This window comes from Ursus arctos, unplaced genomic scaffold, assembly GCF_023065955.2.
Source record: "Ursus arctos isolate Adak ecotype North America unplaced genomic scaffold, UrsArc2.0 scaffold_30, whole genome shotgun sequence".
NCBI lineage: Eukaryota > Metazoa > Chordata > Mammalia > Carnivora > Ursidae > Ursus > Ursus arctos.
Window position 1 is genome coordinate 17,466,350 of NW_026622986.1, and position 22,138 is coordinate 17,488,487.

Sequence of the window (22,138 nt, forward strand, 5' to 3'; positions counted from 1 at the left end):
CCATGCAAAGGGCAACCATAAGATGGCTAGACTGGCTATCATTTTAACAGATAAAAAAATAGACTCTTGAAACAAAACATTATTAAAAGGGGCACCTGGGTAGCACAGTCAATTAAGCATCCAACTCTTGATTTTGGCTCTGGTTGTGATCTCAGGGTCATGAGATCAAGCCCTACCTCAGGCTCAGCACGGGACATAGAGCCTGGTTAAGATTCTTTCTCTCCCTTTCCCTCTACCCCTCCCCACCCCCAATGATGCTCTCTCTCTCAAAAAAAAAAAAAAAAAAAAAATTATTAAAGATAAAGATCAATATTTTATAATTTAAAAATGGTCAATCCATCAGGAAGATAAAACAACTATAACTGTGTATATATACATATATACATATTGAGAGAGAGAAAGAAAACAAGAGGGCCCCAAGACACATCAATCAAGGTAGAAATAAATAATTTGATAATTTTTAAATGTTAGGTATTAGATCAAGGAGAAAAAATTGTAAAATAACTAAGGATTATTGAGAAAATGTTCCCAAACAACAAAATCATATCTAAATAAAATATCAAGTATGTGACTAAAGCTACACTCAAGAGGCAAATTCATAGCCTGAAAAGTTTTCATTAAGTGAAAATAAAAGTTGTATTTTAACCTAACTTTTATTTTTTTAATAGAAGATATAATTACATTAGCTTTTCAACAACACACTAGTCATTTAATGATAATTACACTGGCCATTTCCATTGGTTGGCAAGAGGCTCTTCCACTAAAGGCTTCCATGGTTTCCATTATATCATTTTTCTTGCCAGACTTAGTTCATTTTCAGCCCAAAAAATCACTTCTTGCAGTTCACCACCCTGAAGTTGGTTTTCTAATTTCTTAACATCTGATTCCACTTTAATCATACTCAGCTTCTCATCTGTAATCTGTTCTATATACTTTCTATATGCTGCATTTTTAGGAATTTGCTCAAGAACATCAAGAATCTTTGTACAATATTCTTAGCCTCTCATGTGCATTCTCACATACAGCCAATACCACAAGTTGGTGGTCTTCTTCAGCAAACCCACCATGACAGCACCGACAGGTGGGGACACACAGCCCTCTTAACCTAATTTTTTAAATTAAAGAAACAGGGCCCGTATCAAAAGGATTCAGGGGCCAAATTCCATTTCCACCTAAGAAGTAGCTGAAAGCATCACTCCAAACCTAACTTGAACAAGTTTTTCCTGTAACTGAAAGGTACAGTTGTGAGGCAACCAAGTAGCCTGAAATCCAAGGGGAGATACACTCTCCCAACAAATCCCCAAGAACTACAAGATGTTCAGAATATCCACAAATGATATAGCAAGGAGAAAGATGTGCAGATAAGAAGAAATTAGCTAAAGTTTTAACATATGGCTAAAGGCTGATTGTGGGCTAGCGTAACAGTGTAGAACCACTGGAACCACTGAGAGTTCTTACCCACTCACAGACTCTATTTCATGAACTTTTGTAAGAGGCTCACGGGGAAGACTGACAGCAAGGAGACAAAACCATCAGAAATAATCTCCCTTGACAGTGTAGGTATGAAGAAGCAAATCGGGTACTACTGATGGTAAGATACGAAATCCCACCTCTTGCCCAAACACTCCTTTCAAAAGCCTTAAGCATTTGGGGGACTGGCAGCAAGCCCTGTCACATCCACAGCATGGGTAAAGACCCACCATGATTAGGAAGACAAAGGAAAAAAATCTTTACACCTAAGCAAAGGACAGGAAATATTCCCAACCCCAAATTCTCACTCCTGTTAACAATACTATTAGAGGTTTTCTAGTGCTAGGGGAGAGGCAGGAGGCTCTCTTCCTCACAAGTCTTTCCAAAGAGACAAATGTAAGTCTGCCATGGGGAGAAGGAAGAAATGGTGAAACCCTGAGGCCCGGATATACAGGGCCTACCAAAGACTGAGGCTGGACCAAAACAACAGAGAAATCCCAAGCCCAAAACATCAAAAAAGCAATCCAACACTAAGGAAAAAGCAGAAGTGTACTAGAAAGAAACAGCATGTCTCATAAAGCATCAACTCTTAAATTCAGAATTTTATCTAAATATTATAATCTCAAAAGTTCCAAATCTCATCTTCTGAACCATCTAAATCAGGTGTGGGTGAAACTCGGTATGGTTGATCCTGAGGCAAAATTCCTTTCCATCTGTGACCCTGTCAAATAGGAAATAGTTATCTTCTTCCAAGATACAGCGGTTGGCTAGGTATAGTATAGACAGTCCCATTTTAAAGGGAGAAGTCAGAAGGAAAAAGGCGTTTACTGCAGTAAAGCAGGTTTGTAACTCAAAAGGACACATTTGGTTAGAGAATAATTCTCTGTCACTTGATGTTCTGTCCTCTGAGCCACTGCGGTAGCCTTCTTGCCCCTTGGTCTTCCTCTCATAGCACCTTATATTTAGGTTGAGGGCTGGAGAATTAAATTTTTTTGTTTCCACAATGTTTGTGCTCTGCCCCCAGCTTTTAGCCTTATCTGTTCACTGGGGCAACAGAGGCTGATTTCTCTCTATGCTCTTCACTTTACCACACATTTTTTTTTTTAAACAAGTCTCAAGTTTGTTCTGTTCACTGTATGACAAGCCAGTAAGTCAAGAGGCATGATATTGGAGTCGGAAAGAGACTTTATTTTAGAAAGCAAGCAAACCAAAGAGGTGGCAGACTACTGTCCTAAAGACCCATCTCCTCAAGCATGAGACCTGAGCTTTTATGTTAGGAAGAGGCGGAAGTGGGAGGAAGTTGGACTCAAAAGGTGGTTGATGTCTGTAGACATTCAGGGAAGGTCAAGTAACTTCTTTGTTCTTGGTCAGCTGATCTTTGCATATAGGAATCTCGTAATGTTGTTCCTGTAAATCTTAAACATAACATAATCATCTGCACGTACTTCCTTATCTCCTTGGGTGAGGTATATTTCAGGTAAAAACCAGTTTTTGCAAATCTTAGCTGTAACATGCCTATGTGCAGGGCTAAAGAGAAGTTTGTAAGTTTAGGTCACAGCAGCAAGGGAAAAAGAAGCAATATGGAGTCAGACTTTGGGAATGGATTAAGACTTTGGGAGATGGCAGGATGAAATAAAAGTATTTTGCATGTGGTAAGAACATGAATGGGGGGTAATAAATTATTATACGCTGGACTGTGTCCCCCAAGAAAGGTATGTGAAGTCCTAATAACCCCCAGTAACTCAGAATGGGACCTTATTTGGGAAAAGAGTCATTGCAGATGTAATTAGTTAAGATGAGCTCACACTGGGGTAGGGCAGGCCCCTAATTCAACATGACTGGTCCTTATAAGATGGCCGCTTGAGGATGCAGAGGCAAAGGAAGAACACTGGGGTGACAAAGCAGAGACGGGGGTGATAAATCCATAAGCAAAGGAATGCCAAGGATTGCCAGTCACCACCAGAAGCTGGGAGAGAAGCCTTGAACAGATTCTCCCTCACAATTCTCAGAAGGAACCAATGCCAATACCTAAATTTCAGATTTTTAGCTTCCGTAACTGTGAGAGAATAACTTTCTTAACAGCAGCCCTAGGAAACCAATAAAGAGGTGGTACAAAAAAATTGCTATGAGCTGGTAATGTTTTGGAGTGGAGTGATGAACTGAGATGGGAAGTAGTTTCATTACGTTATTGTGTATTTTATACATATGACAATTTCTAAAATACTCAAATTCTTATAATATGTAGGATAAAAATGAAAACTTAATAAAAGCATAAGTAAAAAATTAGAAAACATTTGGACAATACAATTAGAAATAAGCCCTAAAACTGCTCTTTATATTAGGCACAAAAGAGAACAATCAAGAGCTTGGAGAAAGGTAAAAATCCCAATGAAATGTTCATGGGAAGAAAACCCAACAGAAACGAGGTGACACAAAAAGTATTCAACACCTTCGAAAAAGTAAAACTAATTTCTAAAGGAAGCATCGAAGTTATGTTTATACTCTTATAAAGATCTATATTATATGCCCCCACTGTCACTGAGCACACCAATCCAGCAGCCTACTTCAAACCTGATTCTTTTTTTTTTTTTTTTTAAAGATTTTATTTATTTATTTGACAGAGAGAGAGGCAGCCAGAGAGAGAGGAAACACAGGCAGGGGGAGTGGGAGAGGAAGAAGCAGGCTCCCAGCAGAGAAGCCTGATGTGGGGCTCGATCCCAGGACTCTGGGATCACGCCCTGAGCCGAAGGAAGACACTTAACGACTGAGCCACCCAGGTGCCCCTCAAACCTGACTCTCTTGCAGCTACGATACATTCCTTTGTTACCTCATTCTTGTGGAGAAGAGATGGTAGATACAAAAGGTACCTAGCTTATCCCCCCCCCCGAAAAAAAGGTCACATGCTATGTTAACTAGGAATTTGGGTGGTCACAATTTCAGAGAAGGCCAATGCTTTGAACTTTCAAAGAGAAAAAATTAGACCCATATTGGATTTAAAAAATGGCAAACTCCATTCTATAACTTTGTACCTTGAGAAAAATCCCTATCAGCAATAGTAACCTGATCAAAATTAGAACTTACTGCTAGGTGCTCTACTTCTACTTGACACCATTTCATGATTTTCTATTACCTGGTGCTGCTAACATTAGTTGGGTGATAAAATCTCATTATTCCAATTTCAGACCCAAAATGTATCCATATCATTTTTTCTTCTATCTGGCACCTCTGATCATCTTATTACTCCTTGCAATTACAAATACAGACATGGTATTTATATGACCCTGTAAAATAAAACTTCAAATTTTCTTTCTTTTAAAACACTAATGTAAGCTCTCTGTTTCCCAACCTATATAACCTCCCTATTTCCATACCCTCCCTCTGAACCTGCATGTTCTATTTGTAACCTTGCCATTTCCTTTCCTTTTTTCTTTTTTTTTTTTTTTTTTTTTTAGATTTTTTATTTATTTGACAGAGACAGCGAGAGAGGGAACACAAGCAAGGGGAGTGGGAGAGGGAGAAGCAGGCTTCCTGCCAAGCAGGGAGCCCAATGTGGGGCTCGATCCCAGGACCCTGGGATCATGACCTGAGCTGAAGGCACACGCTTAACAGCTGAGCCAGCCAGGTGTCCCGCCATTTCCTTTTCTAACAAGTTAATAAATTTTGGCTTGCATTCAATATAATTTGGTCTAAGAAAAAAAAAATTTTTTTTTAAGATCTTATTTATTTATTCCACAGAGATAGAGACAGCCAGCGAGAGAGGGAACACAAGCAGGGGGAGTGGGAGAGGAAGAAGCAGGCTCATAGCGGAGGAGCCTGATGTGGGGCTCAATCCCATAACGCCAGGATCACGCCCTGAGCTGAAGGCAGACGCTTAACCGCTGTGCCACCCAGGCGCCCCAAGAAAAAAAAATTTTTTGACAGAACAGAATGCCTAAACCAGTAGTATGGAAGAAAACCATGAAGAAAGCTCCACACAACTGGATGAATGAAGGCAGAGACCTAACCTGCTATAGTATGCTGTCAAAGTCTTTCCTTAGCTGTGGAAAAGACCACTCTGTCAACGTATCCAGATATGCAATTCAACTATTATTTTCTTCATGAAAAAAGAATGGACCATGTATGTACTCTTGAACAAAAGACATTCACTTCTGACAATCCTTACATGTTTAATTTCAATGTTTCTAGTGCTATAGATATAACCATTATGGCAAATGGACTTTCCCTCTTAAAAGACAGTATCTGACAATGAACGAAGTCATTTTCATCTTCCACATGATGTGGAATACTGCAAGAGAAGTTGTATCATTTTGCCTAATGTGTCTCACTTACAGCATGCAGAAAATATCAGATTTTAGCCACCTGTGAAGAAAGAGCCAGAATAAGAGTTATAGCTGTACTCTGTCAATCTTCTGGAACTTGCTGAAAGATTTTGTGAATGTGATGTGTAACTTCCTTAGTCCTATGCAGCTGCTGTGTGCTTATGTGTAGAGACTTGTGTATACAAAGAATGATCTCGGGGTGCCTGGGTGCTTATGTGTAGAGATTTGTGTATACAAAGAATGATCTTGGGGAGCCTGGGTGGCTCAGTCAGTTAAACATCTGCCTTCAGCTCAGGTCACGATCTCAGGTTCTTGGGATCGAGCCCCACATCAGGCTCCCTGCTCAACAGGGAGTCTGCTTCTCTCTCTCCCTCAGAATGCTGCTCCCCTGCTTGTTCTCTCTCTCTCTCTCTCTCTGTCACATAAATAAAATCTTTAAAAAAAAAATGATCTCTGCATTACAAGTACAGAAAAATAAGAGTAACACTATAATTTGGTGCATACTATATACAGCTGACCCTTGAACAACATGTGGGTTAGAAGCCTTGATCCCCCATGCAGCTGAAAATCCAGGTATAGGGGCGCCTGGGTGGCTCAGCTGAGTGGCCGACTCTTGATTTTGGCTCAAGTCATGATGTCACAGCAGCGGGGAGTCTGCTTCCTTCCCTCTACCTCTGCCCCTCCCCCACTCATGACCACACACACTCTCACATGCACGCACTCTCTCAAATACATAAATAAATAAATAAAGCTTTAAAAAAGAAAAAAGAAAATCCAGGTATAACTTTTGATTCCCCAAAAACTTAACTACTCATAGCCTATTGTTGACCAGAAGCCTTAACACATATTTTGCATGTTATCTGTTATTATATACTATATTCTTACAATAACGTAAACTAGACGAAAAAAATGTTATTAAAAATATTGTAGGAGAGGGGCGCCTGGGTGGCACAGCGGTTAAGCGTCTGCCTTCGGCTCAGGGCGTGATCCTGGCGTTACGGGATCGAGCCCCACATCAGGCTCCTCCGCTATGAGCCTGCTTCTTCCTCTCCCACTCCCCCTGCTTGTGTTCCCTCTCTCGCTGGCTGTCTCTATCCTGTCGAATAAATAAATAAAATCTTTAAAAAATATATATATATATATATATTGTAGGAGAAAATACGCTTAGGGGCACCTGGGTGGCTCAGCTGGTTGAGCATCTGCCTTTGGCTCAGGTCATGATCCCAGGAACCTGGGATTGAGCCCCGCATCGGGCTCCCTGCTCAGTGGGGAACCTGCTTCTCCCTCTCCTCCCTGCTTATGCTCTCTCTTGCTCTCTAAATAAATAAATAAATAAATAAATAAATAAATAAATCTTTTAAAAAAGAAGAAGAAGAGGAAGAAGATGAGGGAGGAGGAGGAGGAGGAGGGGGAGGAGGGGGAGGAAAATACATTTAGGTACTGTACTGTACTTACCAGAGAAAATCTGCATGGAAGTGGACCCACACAGTTCATACCTGTGCTATTCAAAGAGCAACTGTAATCCTATATAACCTAATTTCTTTTCAAAGATTCAATTTTTTAATCACCCTGTATCTCGCCACCCCCCAAAAAAAACTATAAAGTTTAACTGTGTACCTATAAATATTTTCTTATGTCATCAAAACGAAAGGACAAAGTGAAAAAGTACCTTTGGTATATTCAAACTAAAATTTGGTATCATTATTTAAAGAAATCTTAACTTTAGAAAACCTAATAGTTTAAGAGAGAAATGGGCAAAAAAACAGACACATAAAGAAATATTATTCTGATGACCTGACAAGTAATCAAAGAAAAATTAAAATAACTGGATATCATTTTTAGTTATCAAATTAACAAATATTAAAAATAATAAAAACCCGGGGCACCTGGGTGGTTCAGTTGGTTGAGCAACTGACTCTTGGTTTCAGCTCAGGTCACGATCTCCTACGTTGTGGAACTGAGCCCCACCTCAGGCTCCGCACTCAGCACAGAGTCCACTTGAAGATTCTCTCCCTCTGGCCCTCCACCCCCACATGCGCATGCTCTTTCTCTCTCATATAAATGAATAAATCTTTCAAAAAAAAATGAAAAACCAATATAGATAATGGTGTGGTAAAAATCGCATTATCATAAATTATCAGCTATATAAATTTGGAAAGCAATCAGGCAATCTTCTGAGAACTTTAGAAACAGGTATAATCTATAACACAGTAATTCTAACTCTAGAGTTCTACCCAAAAGCAATGATCCAAAACACAGAATGAAGGGCTTGGTGAAGCAAGATTCTTGTCATGCTTTAATTTGTAAAAGAAAAATACCTCAGTAATATGGGAATGGTTAGGCAAATTATGACACAAACATTATAGTTAGAGTCATTCAAAGTAAAGAGCCAGGAATAAAATCTGTACATTTGGCATTATTATAACTTCTACTTACAGATCTTTTTAAAATGCCAAATATTAAAAATGTTTATATATTAAATTTAAAATGTATTATTTTTCGGGACAGAACCCCACAACAGTCTCCGTACTCTGTGCTCCGCTCTGCTTGAGCTTCTCTCTCTCCTCTGTCCCTCTCCCCGCTTATGAACACACTCTCTAAAATGAATAAATCTTTTTGCAAAATAATAAAATGCATTGTTTTTAAATACATCAAATAATAAACTAACTATTTATTATTTGATGTGATCTAAAATTTGGTAATCCTCATGACTGGGAAGCAGAGAATTTGAGGATATATCAAGGCGTATTCTTACAATCCTCCAGAAAGTATATGTAAAATATTTTGTTATATTTTGGGTGTATATTATTCTGTAGAAAGAACCCTTATGTTTTATCAGAATCTTGAAGACACAAAAAAAGTAAAGACACACTAGTTTGGAAAAATTTGACATGCCTTCAAAGTACGTTGTCTTCCCGGACACCTTACATACTTTACTAAGACTTACTGCTTTAAAATCAAACAACTCAAACAGATCAGTTTACTCAATCTTATTCAGCATGATTCCATACTGTAATAACATATACTAATAGTTTCTGCCCTAATTCAACATGCTAGTTCTATATAATAAGAAAAAAAGAAGTTCCAATATATAATTGATCCCTGGGTCCATCTTTTATGAAGTCATCAACTCACCTTAAATCACTTTATTTTTTTTAAAGATCTATTCATTCACTTCAGAGAGAGAGAGCGTGGGTACCGGCGGGCGGGGGGGGGGGGGGGGGGGAGAAGATGGGCAGAGGGAAAGACTCTCAAGCAGACTTCCCACTGAATGTGGAACCAGACACAGAGCTTGATCTCATGACCCAGAGATCATGACCTGAGTCGAAATCAAGAGTTGGATGCTTTAGGGACTGAGCCACCCAGGCACCCTTTAAATCACTTCTTTTAAAAGTTGGCCAAAAACTCCTTTGTGAATTATTAAATATAATTTTATTACCAAAAAAAAGAAATTCTCAAGAAGTTTATGCAGAGCACTACACTATTTTATAAAAACTAAAGAATAGGCATATGCAATTTGGCATATGTACATCGTGAACAATTTATAGGCTTTTACGTAGTTTAAACAGGACATATATGGGGCGCCCGAGTGGCTTAGTTGTTAAGCGTCTACCTTCGGCTCAGGTCATGATCCCAGGGTCCTGGGATCAAGCCCCACATCAGGCTCCTCCGCTGGGAGCCTGCTTCTTCTTCTCCCACTCCCCCTGCTTGTCTCTCTCTCACTGGCTGTCTCTATGTCAAATATATAAATAAAATCAATAAATCAATAAATAAAATAAAATAAAATAAAATAAAATAAAATAAAATAAAATAAAATTGCCTCTGAGCCTTGGAATTGAGAGAGAGAAGGCAATTAGAAGTAAAAGTGAACAAAGAAGCACAAAATACACAGAAAACAAACATAAAGGAAAATAATTTACTATTCCCTAAGAAAAAAAGAAACAATACCAAACAAAACAGAGTGTGTATACATGTATGTACTGGCGGGTAGAGGAGGGACGCAAAAACAATACAGAAATGCCAAACAGGGAAAGTGAGAATCAGCTGAGGTACAAAAAAGTGCAAAAAGATTTTTCTATAGATACAGTTGTAAGACTGTTTTCCTTTTCCAAATGACTCAACTGTCTAGAAAAGAAAAAAAGAATTTAAGTGTTCATCTGAGTTACGAGGATAAAGTGCCAAGTAAAACAAACATGTATTAGATATATACAAAAGCAAATATTCAATGCTTCAGCAGAAATGTGAATTTTATCTTGGGGTCTTATCATCACATTGCTAATACACGCAGGCAACAACTCGTAGACACAAGATTTGTTTTACAAACAAAGTAGTAAGTCCCATCAACATATGCCAAGAATTTAAAGCTTAGTGTCTTTGTTCTAAGAAATGATTCAATTAACTTGATGACTCTATATATACTCTATATCTCAGGTGATGATGACATGCCCAGTACTTATCATCTTGAAGCTGAAAAGCCATTCTGATTTTTCTTCCTCCCTCATCTTGTGTGTCACAGTAAATTGATCACCATGCACGGTCAACAGAACCTCTCATTTATTACCTAAATATGTGTTTCTTCATTCCTAATACTACCCTCCTACTTCGGACCCTCATTATCACCTCTGGAACACTGCAAGCCTAAACAGTGTCTAAATAACTACTCTTGTCTATCTTCCCTCTCCCAGTCCTCCTTTCACTACCCTTTAGAATTACAAACCTGAGGTGGTAGACTGACTCTTGATCTTGGCTCAGGTCATGATCTCTCAGTTGTGAGATCCAGCTCTGCTCTCAGAGGGGAGTCTGCCTGAAGATTCTCTCCCTCTGCCCCTCCCTCCCCACCCCCACTCTCTCTCTTTCTCTCTCAAATAAATAAATCCGGGGCACCCGGGTGGCTCATTCGTTAAGCATTGCCTTTGGCTCAGGTCATGATCCCAGGGTCCTGGGATAGGTTCCACGTTGGGCTCCCTGCTCCCCGGGGAGCCTGTTTCTCCCTCTCCCTCTGCCTGCTGCTCCCCCTTCTTGTATTCGCTGTCAAATAAATAAATAAAATCTTTAAAAAAAGAGAAAAAGGTAGACCTGAGCACATCCCTTCCAAGTAAATATAAAAACCCTTCAACAGAAATAAAATTCAAACTCTTTAACATGATATATGAGGCCCTTGAAAATCTGGTCTTTGACAACCCCTCTCAGCATTCTACATATCACACTCAAACTCCTAGCAATACTGCCCTTCTCCCTCACCACTACCCCCACTCTCTTTCCCTATCACCCTCCCTATTTCCTCCTTCAAAGCTTTTGCTCCTTCAGTCTGTAAAATTAATAGCCACTGGTGTGCTCCTTCTTCTTTCCTTTCCTCACAGCCAACACCTGGACGCTTCCCACTCTTCAAAATTCAGAGAAGCTACAATCTTTTCTAAGATACCCTGCTTCTCTTCAGCTCTGTTACACTACATTAAGTAAACATTCTCTGTATTCCAGAATCCTTGCACATACTACACTATCAAACAATCAATAATTTGTGCATATCTACCTACCACGTAGGAGCTTTATGTATTCCCCATGCTTCCAGTAGTGCCTGATATATAACAGAGCATGCCATACATAAATGTTGGCCAGATGAATGGATACATGAAATGTTTAGCTCCACCATCCGAAACCTAGCTTTTTAAATGGCACTAATGAGGAATCCCACAATCAGAGAGAATATTTAGTACTTTCAAACTTTTCCACTCAGATACTAAATATATTGATAAACACTTCCTGGGTGCCTGTGGCTCCGTCAATTAAATGTCTGACTTAGGTTCAAGTCATGATCCCAGGGTTTTGGGATTGAGACACGTGGTGGGCTCCCTGCTTAGCAGGGAGCCTGCTTCTCCCTATCCTCCTGGCTCCTGCTCTCCGTTGCTGTCTGTCTCTCTCTCTCTCTTTCTCAAATAAATGAATAAAATCTTAAAAAAAAAAATGCCTCTCTTAATAGCTATCCCACTTACCATTCCTTTCGAAAAAAAACTGAAGGGATGTTGGGCTAGCAATTTCTAAGTATTCCTCTACCTTTAAGCTTTTACAGTTAAACGACACCATGTTTTTATTGTGCTCTTTGTATCTTTGTTTGGTCTATTATGATCCTTCATATACTTATAAACACTCATTTCTTCATGGCCATCAGTAAACAAAGACTCTTCAAAAGCATATATACAGAATACATACATCATCTACCAACTGCTCTCTGGAAATTGTAGCTTTCTAAAATAAATGCTTCCTGGGGAGCCTGGCTGGCTCAGCTGGTGGAGCATTTGACTTGATCTCGGGGTGGTAAGTTCAAGCTGCATGTTGGGTGCAGAGATTACTTAAAAATGAAATCTTTAAAAATAAAAATAATTAAAATGAAATAAAATGCTTCCTTGACTCTGAAGAACACAAGTCTCTATCACCAAAAACTTCAAAAAAATCTCTATGTTGCCCCAGGCTTCACATTCCTTAAAAACTATTAAAAGGTAACTTAAAGGGGCACCTGGGTGGCTCAGTTGGGTAAGTGTCCAACTGTTGGTTTTGGCTCTGGTCATGCATGATCTCAGCATCCTGGGATCAAGCCCCAGGTCAGGCTCCATGCTCAGTAAGGAGTCTGCTTGAGATTCTTTCCCTCTTTCTTCTGTTCTCCCCTCCCCCCAACTCCAGGCTTACACATTCTAAAACAAACAAATCTTTAAAAAAAAAAAAAAAAAAAAAACGGTAACTTAAAGGTAACATATGCCACTCATTGTGTTTATTAACAAAATGTGTATGTCAGTGAAATGAAGAATTGACTGATACAGTATGAGGTCAAAAAATTAAAAAAAGAATCCGGTGACAAGTGGTATAAAAACTGGCTATTATATATCTAGTGACATGTAGAAAACTTCACAACATAATAAGTCAACACAATGAGTTCCATGCAATTTGGATATACTACATAGATACTCTAGAAAATTTCCTTTCCTATCATCCACAAAATGTCCTTTTTTTCCCCCCTAAATCCCACTATGTTTCAGCCACACAGGATTATTTATCATTCTGTGAACTGGCTACCACCTTTCCTTTGTACTTAATACACTAGCTTATGTTACTTTCTGTCTGGAATTATTATTTGATCCTTCTTTTCCACAGGTCAAATTCCTAGTTATTCTGCAAAGTCCTTATAATCTCTTTGTATGCTTTATCCAATTCCTTAGGCAAAAGTAATCCCTCCTTTCATTACGTTCCATAATACTCCATTTAGATTTTTTATTATTACAGGTATCCCCCATTTTTCAAAAGTCTGTGCTATGCCACTTAGATATTACAAGACTTACATTAATACCTGTTTTCCTAACTGAAAAAAATCCAAAAAGAATTTTCGCTTTTATGAAAAAAGTCAAAAAGAGAAAGTCGTGTTCAACGCTGGCTTTGCATTGAGCCATTACAGAGGCAACATGCACCCAGAGCAGCAAGAATGGCACTACCAAGCTCCTTCCCAAGGAACTACACTGAGCATCTCGGCAACAAGCCTCCAGAGCTTTGAACCTTGTCTGTAACCATCTGTGCTTTGTCTCGGTTTCTTTTGTGCATTTGTTAGCTCGGTGAGACCTAAAGTATCAGAAAAGCCTAAGAAAGGTTAATTTTTTCAATCTGGGAATGCTCAAAACTTTTTCCATATAAATTAATGGTAACTGCTTCCTCAATTTTGTACCAATTTCAGCTTATGGAAGGTTTCACAGGAATGCTTTACTTTTGATAGCTGCAGAAACCTATATTTATAACATATTATTATTATTTTCATACATTATAATTACATATTTACTTGACTATCTTTTTTTAAAGATTTCATTTATTTGAGAGTGGGCCAGAGAAAGAGAAGGACTGGAGGAGGCAGAGGGAGAAGGAGAAGCAGACTCCTCGCTGAGCAGGGTGCTTGATGTGGGGCTTGATCCCGGGATCCTAAGATCATGACCTGAGGCGAAGGCAGATGCTTAACCGACTGAGCCACCCAGGCACCCAACTATCTAATTCAGAGTGTCATATGGAAAAAAAAACTGCATTTTATGCATCTTTGAATTCCCAGGGTCTAGCACAATGCTTGATATAAAATAGGTCCACAGTAAGAGCCCAATACATTAATAAATGCTCTTCAATACTCTTTACTACCATCCATTAAAAAATGGTGTCTTCCACTGTCAAATAAATAAGATCTTTTTTAAAAATGGTGTCTTCCAAAAATCAACAATCCATTTTCCAATTGTTCCTATCATTTCGGAATTACATGCCTCCCAATAGCCACTCTGAATAATCATGAATAGAATATTACTAAGCTTTTGGGGCGCCTGGGTGATGCAGTCGTTAAGCATCTGCCTTCGGCTCAGGGCGTGATCCCGGTGTTCTGGGATCGAGCCTCACATCAGGCTCCTCCGCTAGGAGCCTGCTTCTTCCTCTCCCACTCCCCCTGCTGTGTTCCCTCTCTCACTGGCTGTCTCTCTGTCAAATAAATAAATAAAATCTTAAAAAAAAAAAAAAAAAAAGAGGGGTGCCTCGGTGGCACAGCGGTTAAGCGTCTGCCTTCGGCTCAGGGCGTGATCCCGGCGTTATGGGATCGAGCCCTATAACAGGCTCCTCCGCTATGAGCCTGCTTCTTCCTCCCCCACTCCCCCTGCTTGTGTTCCCTCTCTCGCTGGCTGTCTCTATCTCTGTCGAATAAATAAATAAAATCTTTAAAAAAAAAAAAAAAAGAATATTACTAAGCTTTTAAGGTTAACTATACAAATCAACAACCATAAAAATCCAAGAAACAGAAGACAGCTGACTCAAGAGCACCATGAGTTTGAACTGTGCAGGCCTACTTATATGTGGGATACAGTAAACATATTTTCTCTTATGATTTTCTTAACATTTTCTTTTCTCTAGCTTACTTTATTGTAAGAATACAGCATATAATACACATAAAATATAAAATATGTGTTTATTGACTTTCGTTTTTGGTAAGGCTTCTGGTCAACAGTAGGTTGCCAGTAGTTAAGTTTTTTGGGAGTCAAAAGTTACACACGGATTTTCTTTTTAAAGATTTCATTTATTTATTTGACAGAGAGAGAGACAGAGAGAGAGGGAACACAAGCAAGGGGAGTGGAAGAGGAAGAAGTAGGCTCCCAGCAGAGGAGGGAGCCCGACACGGGTCTCAATCCCAGGACCCTGGGATCACGCCCTGAGCCGAAGGCAGACACTTAACAACTGAGCCACCGAGGTGCTCCTATACGCAGATTTTTGACTGTGCAAGGGTCGGTACCCTAACTCCCACACTGTTCAAGGGTCAACTGTATACCACCTTCATATAAGGAAAACTACAAAATGAACTTGATGGAGAGAGACACCATGTTTCTAGAAGTGAAGATTCAATATTATAAAAAGATCAATTCTTCCTCAAAATAATATTTCACTGTAACACTAATATAATCAAAACTGTGTTTTGTTAGTCCTAATGTTAATCTGGAAAAAAGAACTATATAACAATATTTATTCTACCATGTACTAAGATGTACATAAAGCTGTAATAATTTAGAATAGGTACAAGGGTAAGAATAAACAAATGCAACAATGAAACAGAAAAAATGTCAAGAACAGCCAAGAATTTAATAATGATCTAAACAGTATTTCATTTCCTTTTTTTAAAAAATAATCTCTACACCCACCATGGGGCTCAAACTCACAACCTTGAGATCAAGAGTCACGTACTCTTCAAATTACTGTGTAAAACACAGATTAGTCAATAGTGTTAAAAAGGTTGACAATGTGGGAGAGGAAAAGTTAGACACATATCTCACCATATTATAAAATGAACTCTAAATGGATAAAAGATTTATATCTAAATAATCCATTCTTCCTTCTTCCTTTCCCTTACTCCTTGAATACATTAGTCTCAAAGCCATAAGATGGGTCCAAGCATGGCAACACCCGTGCTGGTGAAGTAGGTAAGTCTAACACAGGTGTCAAGGCCCCAGCAGAGTTGGCTCCCATGAGGGTGCTGAGGGTAGGTGTGGAGGTAGTGCCAAAGCCTAAGCAAGGTGAGGAAACCAACCATTTGAGAGAAGAGGGAGGGAGTCTTGACTAAAGCTGAGTATCAAATCCCAAAATGGTGAAAAGGGCAGCCAATGCAGGGAAGCAGCAGCCACCCAGAGTGAAGCGTGGAATCCAAACAAGGTTAGGATGATTGCTGCACTAGGGGATGGCAGCAATCATCTGTTAATACAAGAAGATTGATCAAATAAGTAAATATATTGAGGATAACGGGAGTCAGGTTTCTTACTGTTGGGATGAGAGTCATAAACATGAAAAGAAAAAATTTAAAACCAACCCTGCATTGTTGGATTCCATTTGGAGAAATTACTAAGAGTTTATGGTTCTATCTCTCACTATATAAAAATACATATAGATACATGTATAATATATACTCATATACTGAATCAGAAGTACCACTGTGACCTCACAATCTTCAGTATATAGAGATAAGAACCGAAAAAATATTGATGTGAATGTGTATGTATCTCTGTATCTATATATACAACATATGTATTTCCTAGCTGTTCCCACTGAGAGGGCCTGGGAGTAGCAATATCCGAATAACAATAATCACACTTTGTGGGACCCCTGGGTGGCTCAGTTGGTTAAGCATCTGCCTTCGGCTCAGGTCATGATCCCAAGGTCCTGGGATGGAGTCCCACATTGGTCTCCTTCCTCAGTGAGGAGCCTGCTTCTCCCTCTGCCTGCCGCTCCCTCTGCTTGTGCTCTGTCTCTCTCCCTTCCTCTCTCAAATAAATAAAACCTTTAAAAATAATAATAATAAATCACACTTAGTGCCCACTTTGGTTTCTAAAAGGAATCAAAGGAGAAATGGGGTGATGATTCCAGGGCTAGGTAAGGAATGATTAAGACGAGCCTGGGAACATACTGTTTTGTCAGAAGAGCTCACAAATACAGAAGCCAGCTTGAAGGGGTCTCCCTGGCCAATAAACTACAGTAATGGAGAATGACCCATTAAAATAAAACAGTAACAAATAAGTCCGTATTAGTTACACTAATACAAATGGGACACAGAGAAAAGTTGTTCCTTCAAGTGGAATGCCATCTGATGAATGTGAAACAAGTGATGGAAACAGAAAACCACCCCTTGCTATCAATCACAGTAATAAACTAAGCCAAGAAACAACAATGGATACTAAAATTAGTGGGTAAAAGGCACAAGGAACAAGATACTTACATACAAACTACTTCCTCACAAAAAGCTTTATTATAAAGGGAAAAATTAACCTCCCGGTGAAGAAACCTTACAGACATCACCTTAACCAAGTGATCAAGGTAAATCACCAAGTAATGGGAAAAACTGAACTCATGTACCACCTGATAGGATGCAGTGAGAACACAGCATCACTTCTGTGATATTGCTGCCAAAATACAAGATCTAAATTTAATCATGAGGAAACATCAGAAAAATCCAAATAGCAGAAATTTCGACAAAACAACTGGCCTGTAATCTTCAGAAGCATCAAACTTACAAAAGTTAAGGAAAGACTGAGTTACTATTTAAGATTAAAGGACACTGTGATCTTTTTGCTATAAAAGACATTACTGAGAAAATGGGGGAAACAGGAATGAAAATTAGGGAAATGATGAGGTCTGTAGATTAGACAGTAATAATGGATAAAAGTTAATTTCCTCTTTTTGATGGCTGTACTCTGGTCATGCAGGAGAAAGTCCTTTCTTATAGGAAATGCATACTAAAGCATTCTGGGGGGCGCTTTAAGCATCTTCCTTTGGCTCAGGTCATGATCCCGGGGTCCTGGGATCAAGACCCACATCCGACTCCCTGCTCAGTGGAGAGTCTGTTTCTCCCTCTCTCTTTGCAGCCTCCCCCCACTCATGTTCGTGCTCTCAAATGAAGAAATAAATATATGTTTTAAATAAATAAATAAAGCATTCTGGGATGTCAGTATATGTTGATAAATAACTGAAAAGGTTTACAAGAGGAAGCGCTTTTTGTACTATTAATGCAACCTTTAAGTAAATTTGAAATTACTTCAAAATTGAAAGGAAAAACAAGTACTTAAAAATATGAACTTGATGAACAATAAAGGGACTTAAAAATATGAACTTGAAAGTACTAAAAAAAAACCTATACATTAGCGTAGAGAAAAATTTTCTTTGCATGGCATCAAAAGCAGAAACAATACAAAATAGCTGTGTAAATTATACAAAAATGTTAAAACTTCTCAACTAGAAAAAAATAACCCGCTAAAATACCAACAACAATAAAAACCATGAAGACATAATGAAAGTTAAAAAGCAAATGTTAAATTAAGGGCAAAAGCATACACAGCAAGTATACAAAAGAAAAAAAAATCTCAATATAAGAAACACTTTGTAAGAAAAATTTTTAAATATAGTATTAAAATGAACAAAGAGCTATTCGAGGTAAATTAATAAACATAACATTTTTTTAACTGTAAAATATTTAACCTAGTATTTTTGACTAAAAAGAACAATGAAAGGGGCGCCTGAGTGGCTCAATCTTTTAAGTGGCTGCCTTCAGGCCATGTAATGATCTCAGGGTCCTGGGATGGAGCCCTGTGAGGGGCTCTCTGCTCGGTGGGGAGTCTGCTTCTCTCTCTCTCTCTGATTTTATTTATAAATCTTTATTTTTAATTAAATAAATAAAAAAAGAACAGCGAAGACTGTTTTAATGGTAATACGCAGTACACTTAGCAGGATATAAGGTTATGAGCAACCTCACATATTACTCATGTAGTATAAATTAGAAACTGTATTCCAGAGGACAATTTCACATAATATATTTACTGAAGCTTCCAAAATATTCACAGCCTTTACACAAAGATTCTGTTGGTATGTACAAGCCAAAACCAAAGCCAAACGAGGCCCTTCAAAGTAAGGGATTCCTTAATTAGTTTATCAAAAATAGTAACACTCTGTATTACATGCTAAGTACCCACTAAAAATAATGGCAAAACTATAACTGATACAAAAAGATGTTCAGGGTTGATAAGTTTCAAAAACAGACAAAACAGTATAACCTATATAACCCATTTTTTACAAATATATATTATATATAAAAATGCACACACAAAAAAATCTAAAAGGATCAGAAAGAGAAGACTTATTAGGATGATCTCTATTTTACACTTTTCTGTTTCCTATATTGTTAAATTTTAAAAATATTAATAATCTACATTATAAAATACTTAACAAAAAATATCTGAAACCTTAAAATTAGCGATACCTTTTCCCCCACAGAGGAAATAAACCAACAGGTACCTTCAATTAAATGTTAACACCATACTTAAAAACACACTGGATAAAAGAAAAGTCATCTAACATGCAAAAGAGAATAAAGCAATAATATATATGTACTAATCAAGAAAAAGATACAGGGTAGAAAAAAAAGCAAAGAAAACATTAAGTTTTTAAGAAAACGCCAACATCAAAAATCCTACCTTGGGGGTAGAAAATAAGGAAAGGAAAAGGAGCAAGTAATATTCTGTAACAGGATTATTTTTAAGATAGGATGTTTGATATCATAATAAATGTTATACCAAATAATGATTAATTCGAATTTAATAGAACCTTTATGTTTGAAAGAATATAAAAAGCCAATAATTCTTAAAGGACAAATCTATGAGGACTGAAATGTCATTTAAATGTTAAAATACTACATATCTAGGTTAGCATAAAAGGTAAATACAGTTTTGTTTGTTTTGTACTCCTATGACTTTATAACATATTTTAATAATTGTAGTTTACCATTTAGTAATTATACTTTTTTCAAATCTCTCTGGAATCTGATGGAGGCGTATGATTTAAAATTTTTAATGAAGGCCTATAATAAAACAAAATACAAAAAAAATCCTTTACACTTCCCAGCTTTAGAACAAAAAAATTGTATTTGAACATCAATAAAATAATATCCACTGTACCTTATTGTAACGATCATGTGGAACAGATTGTAAAACAATTGGTTCCATTGTAGAAACATTGGCAAACTGTACCTCTGGAATATACAGGGCACAAACCACATGAGCCCAACCTAAAAATAAATAAAAGCAATGTCATTTTCCAGTTTTCAACAAAACTTTTTCAAGGATAAATCATTAACTTCCTAAAGAGATCCTTTAAATGACTATGTTAAGTAAATGCACAACGAAACACCAACAAATTCTCATTACTGAGTGAAACCACTACTGAAAAAACACTCAATCATTTCTCCAGCATAGTAACACAATAAAAATTTAAAAATTCAAATGTTAGCACTGACATTTCTTATAGAAGCACACTAAATAATTCAAATCGACACTACTTCTGAAAACCACTTTTAAAATAAGATAAAATAAGGTGCACATGGGTGACTCAGTCAGTTGAGCATCTGACTCTTGATTTGGACTCAGGTCATGATCTCAGAGTCAGGGGACTGAGCACCGCATCAGGCTCACGGTGGCCATGTAACCTGCTTGGGATTCTCTCTTTCCCTCTCCTTCTGCCCTTATGCCCCCTCTCAAAACAAAAAAGTAAAATAAAAATAAAAATTTTAATATTTTAATCTTAAATGTCAGTATTAAAATTTTAAATTTTGTTAATGTTGACACTTTAAATACTAGAACTAACATTCATTATTTTACTATTTCAATATTTTACTTAAAACATTTTAACAATTGATATTAAATATTAATGCTTCTTTTAATTTTTAAAATGTGACTGAAGGTATCAAAAAGCTGTGATAATGAGGAATTACTGAGCCAAAATTGGAAAAGATGAAAAGTCCAGGGAGGTGAGTACAGCTTTTGGCCACTTTTGCCACCCATGGGACATTTGCCCTTTTCAGAGAAAGCAGGTAAGAAAGGTGAAAGGTGGTTTTGACAAACTCAGAAGGCCAAAATAACAGGGATCTAGGTCCATTAGACAACTGAGGGAGAAGGGGAACTAGTAAGCCCCTAATCCCCTTCCAGCTGAGACCCTGACATGCTGCAAGCCAGAACAATAAACTAAAAGTACATGGGCCCTCAAAGAGACTGCACCAAGGCTTTGATCACCTCAAACTCTGAAACTGGACTCATGTAATACTAAATTACAAGTGCCCATGGGCACCAGAGAGAAGCAAATATACATCCTCTCTGGAGGAAAACAATGTAATCTTGACTACAAATAACTTCTACTATTGGTTCATTATCATTTTCAGCAGAATAAAAAGTACCAAACACATGAGAGATAAGACAACATAAATGAAAACCAGCAGAAACAAGAAAATCAAAACAGATCTATATTTTGGAGTTTCAGCCACAGACATTAAAATAAGTATTATGTTCAAATACGTATAACACAAAATTGAAAATTTCTTCAAAGAACTGAAAACTATAATAATAAATCAAAAATCCCAGAAGTAAAAACAAAAGTTTGTTAAAAATCAATGGGCAGGGGGCGCCTAGGTGGTTCAGTAGGTTAAGTATCTGATTCTTGATTTCAGCTCAGGTCATTATTTCAGGGTCGTGAGATCGAGCCCTGTGTAGGGCTCTGGGCTGAGCATGGAGCCTACTTAAGATTCTCTCTCTTCCTCCCACCCTCCCTTCCCACTCGCACACGTGCATGCTCTCTCTCTCTCTCTCTCCCCCTCTCTTGTTCTTACAAAAAAAAAAAAATCAATGGGTGGGATTAACAACGGTTTAGACATAGGTGAAAACAGAATTAGAGGGCAACAACAAAACAGGTCAGAAGAAAAGATCCAAAATGTTAGCACATTCGAGTTCTTTCAGGCCAAGGCACAGGGAGAGGAACTGAGGCCAAGACCAGGACACTCCCAAAGTTCAGAAGATCAGGTGAGACGAAGGCAGCTAAAACTGGCAGGACAAAGTACCAGAAATTAAAGTTCTTCACATTGAGAACGAACACTGACAGAGATACACAGAGACCACCACGTGAATATTAAAGTAGAGAACATATGAGTGAAGAAATTACCTAACGCTGGAAAAAGAACCATCCAAAAGAATTAAAGGAAAGAGTATCCGGCAGACAAAAAGAGCCAGGAACATTGCCTGGTACCCCTACCCAGACTGGAAAAACTCAACTCACAGGGCACTGGTTATTTGAATTCTCAGAAAGATCTTGCCTCAGTAGTGGGGAATAACTACCCTTAGACCAAGCACTGCTCTACACCTATCTAATAAATCAGAAGAGCAGAACCTGAAAGGATCTAACTATTTCCAAGAAACCCAGCTGTATTTCAGAACAAACCTGAAGAAAATTTAAAGGAAGGCAAAGATATCCAGATTTATGTCAGCAAATATAGCAAA

General features: G+C 38.0%; 1 protein-coding gene and 1 pseudogene across 23 annotated transcripts in view; both read right to left on the reverse strand.

Moving 5' to 3' along the window:
- MLLT10 (MLLT10 histone lysine methyltransferase DOT1L cofactor) overlaps positions 1-22,138 on the reverse strand; it is a 232,109-nt gene that overhangs the window by 124,958 nt on the left and 85,013 nt on the right. For all 23 annotated transcript variants that reach the window (XM_057304613.1, XM_057304612.1, XM_057304610.1 and 20 more), the window contains one exon: positions 19,775-19,884. In XM_057304613.1, coding sequence (XP_057160596.1) covers positions 19,775-19,884 — 110 coding nt within the window. The remainder of the gene's footprint in view (positions 1-19,774; positions 19,885-22,138) is intronic.
- LOC113241348 (NADH dehydrogenase [ubiquinone] 1 alpha subcomplex subunit 5-like) lies at positions 422-8,990 on the reverse strand (annotated as a pseudogene).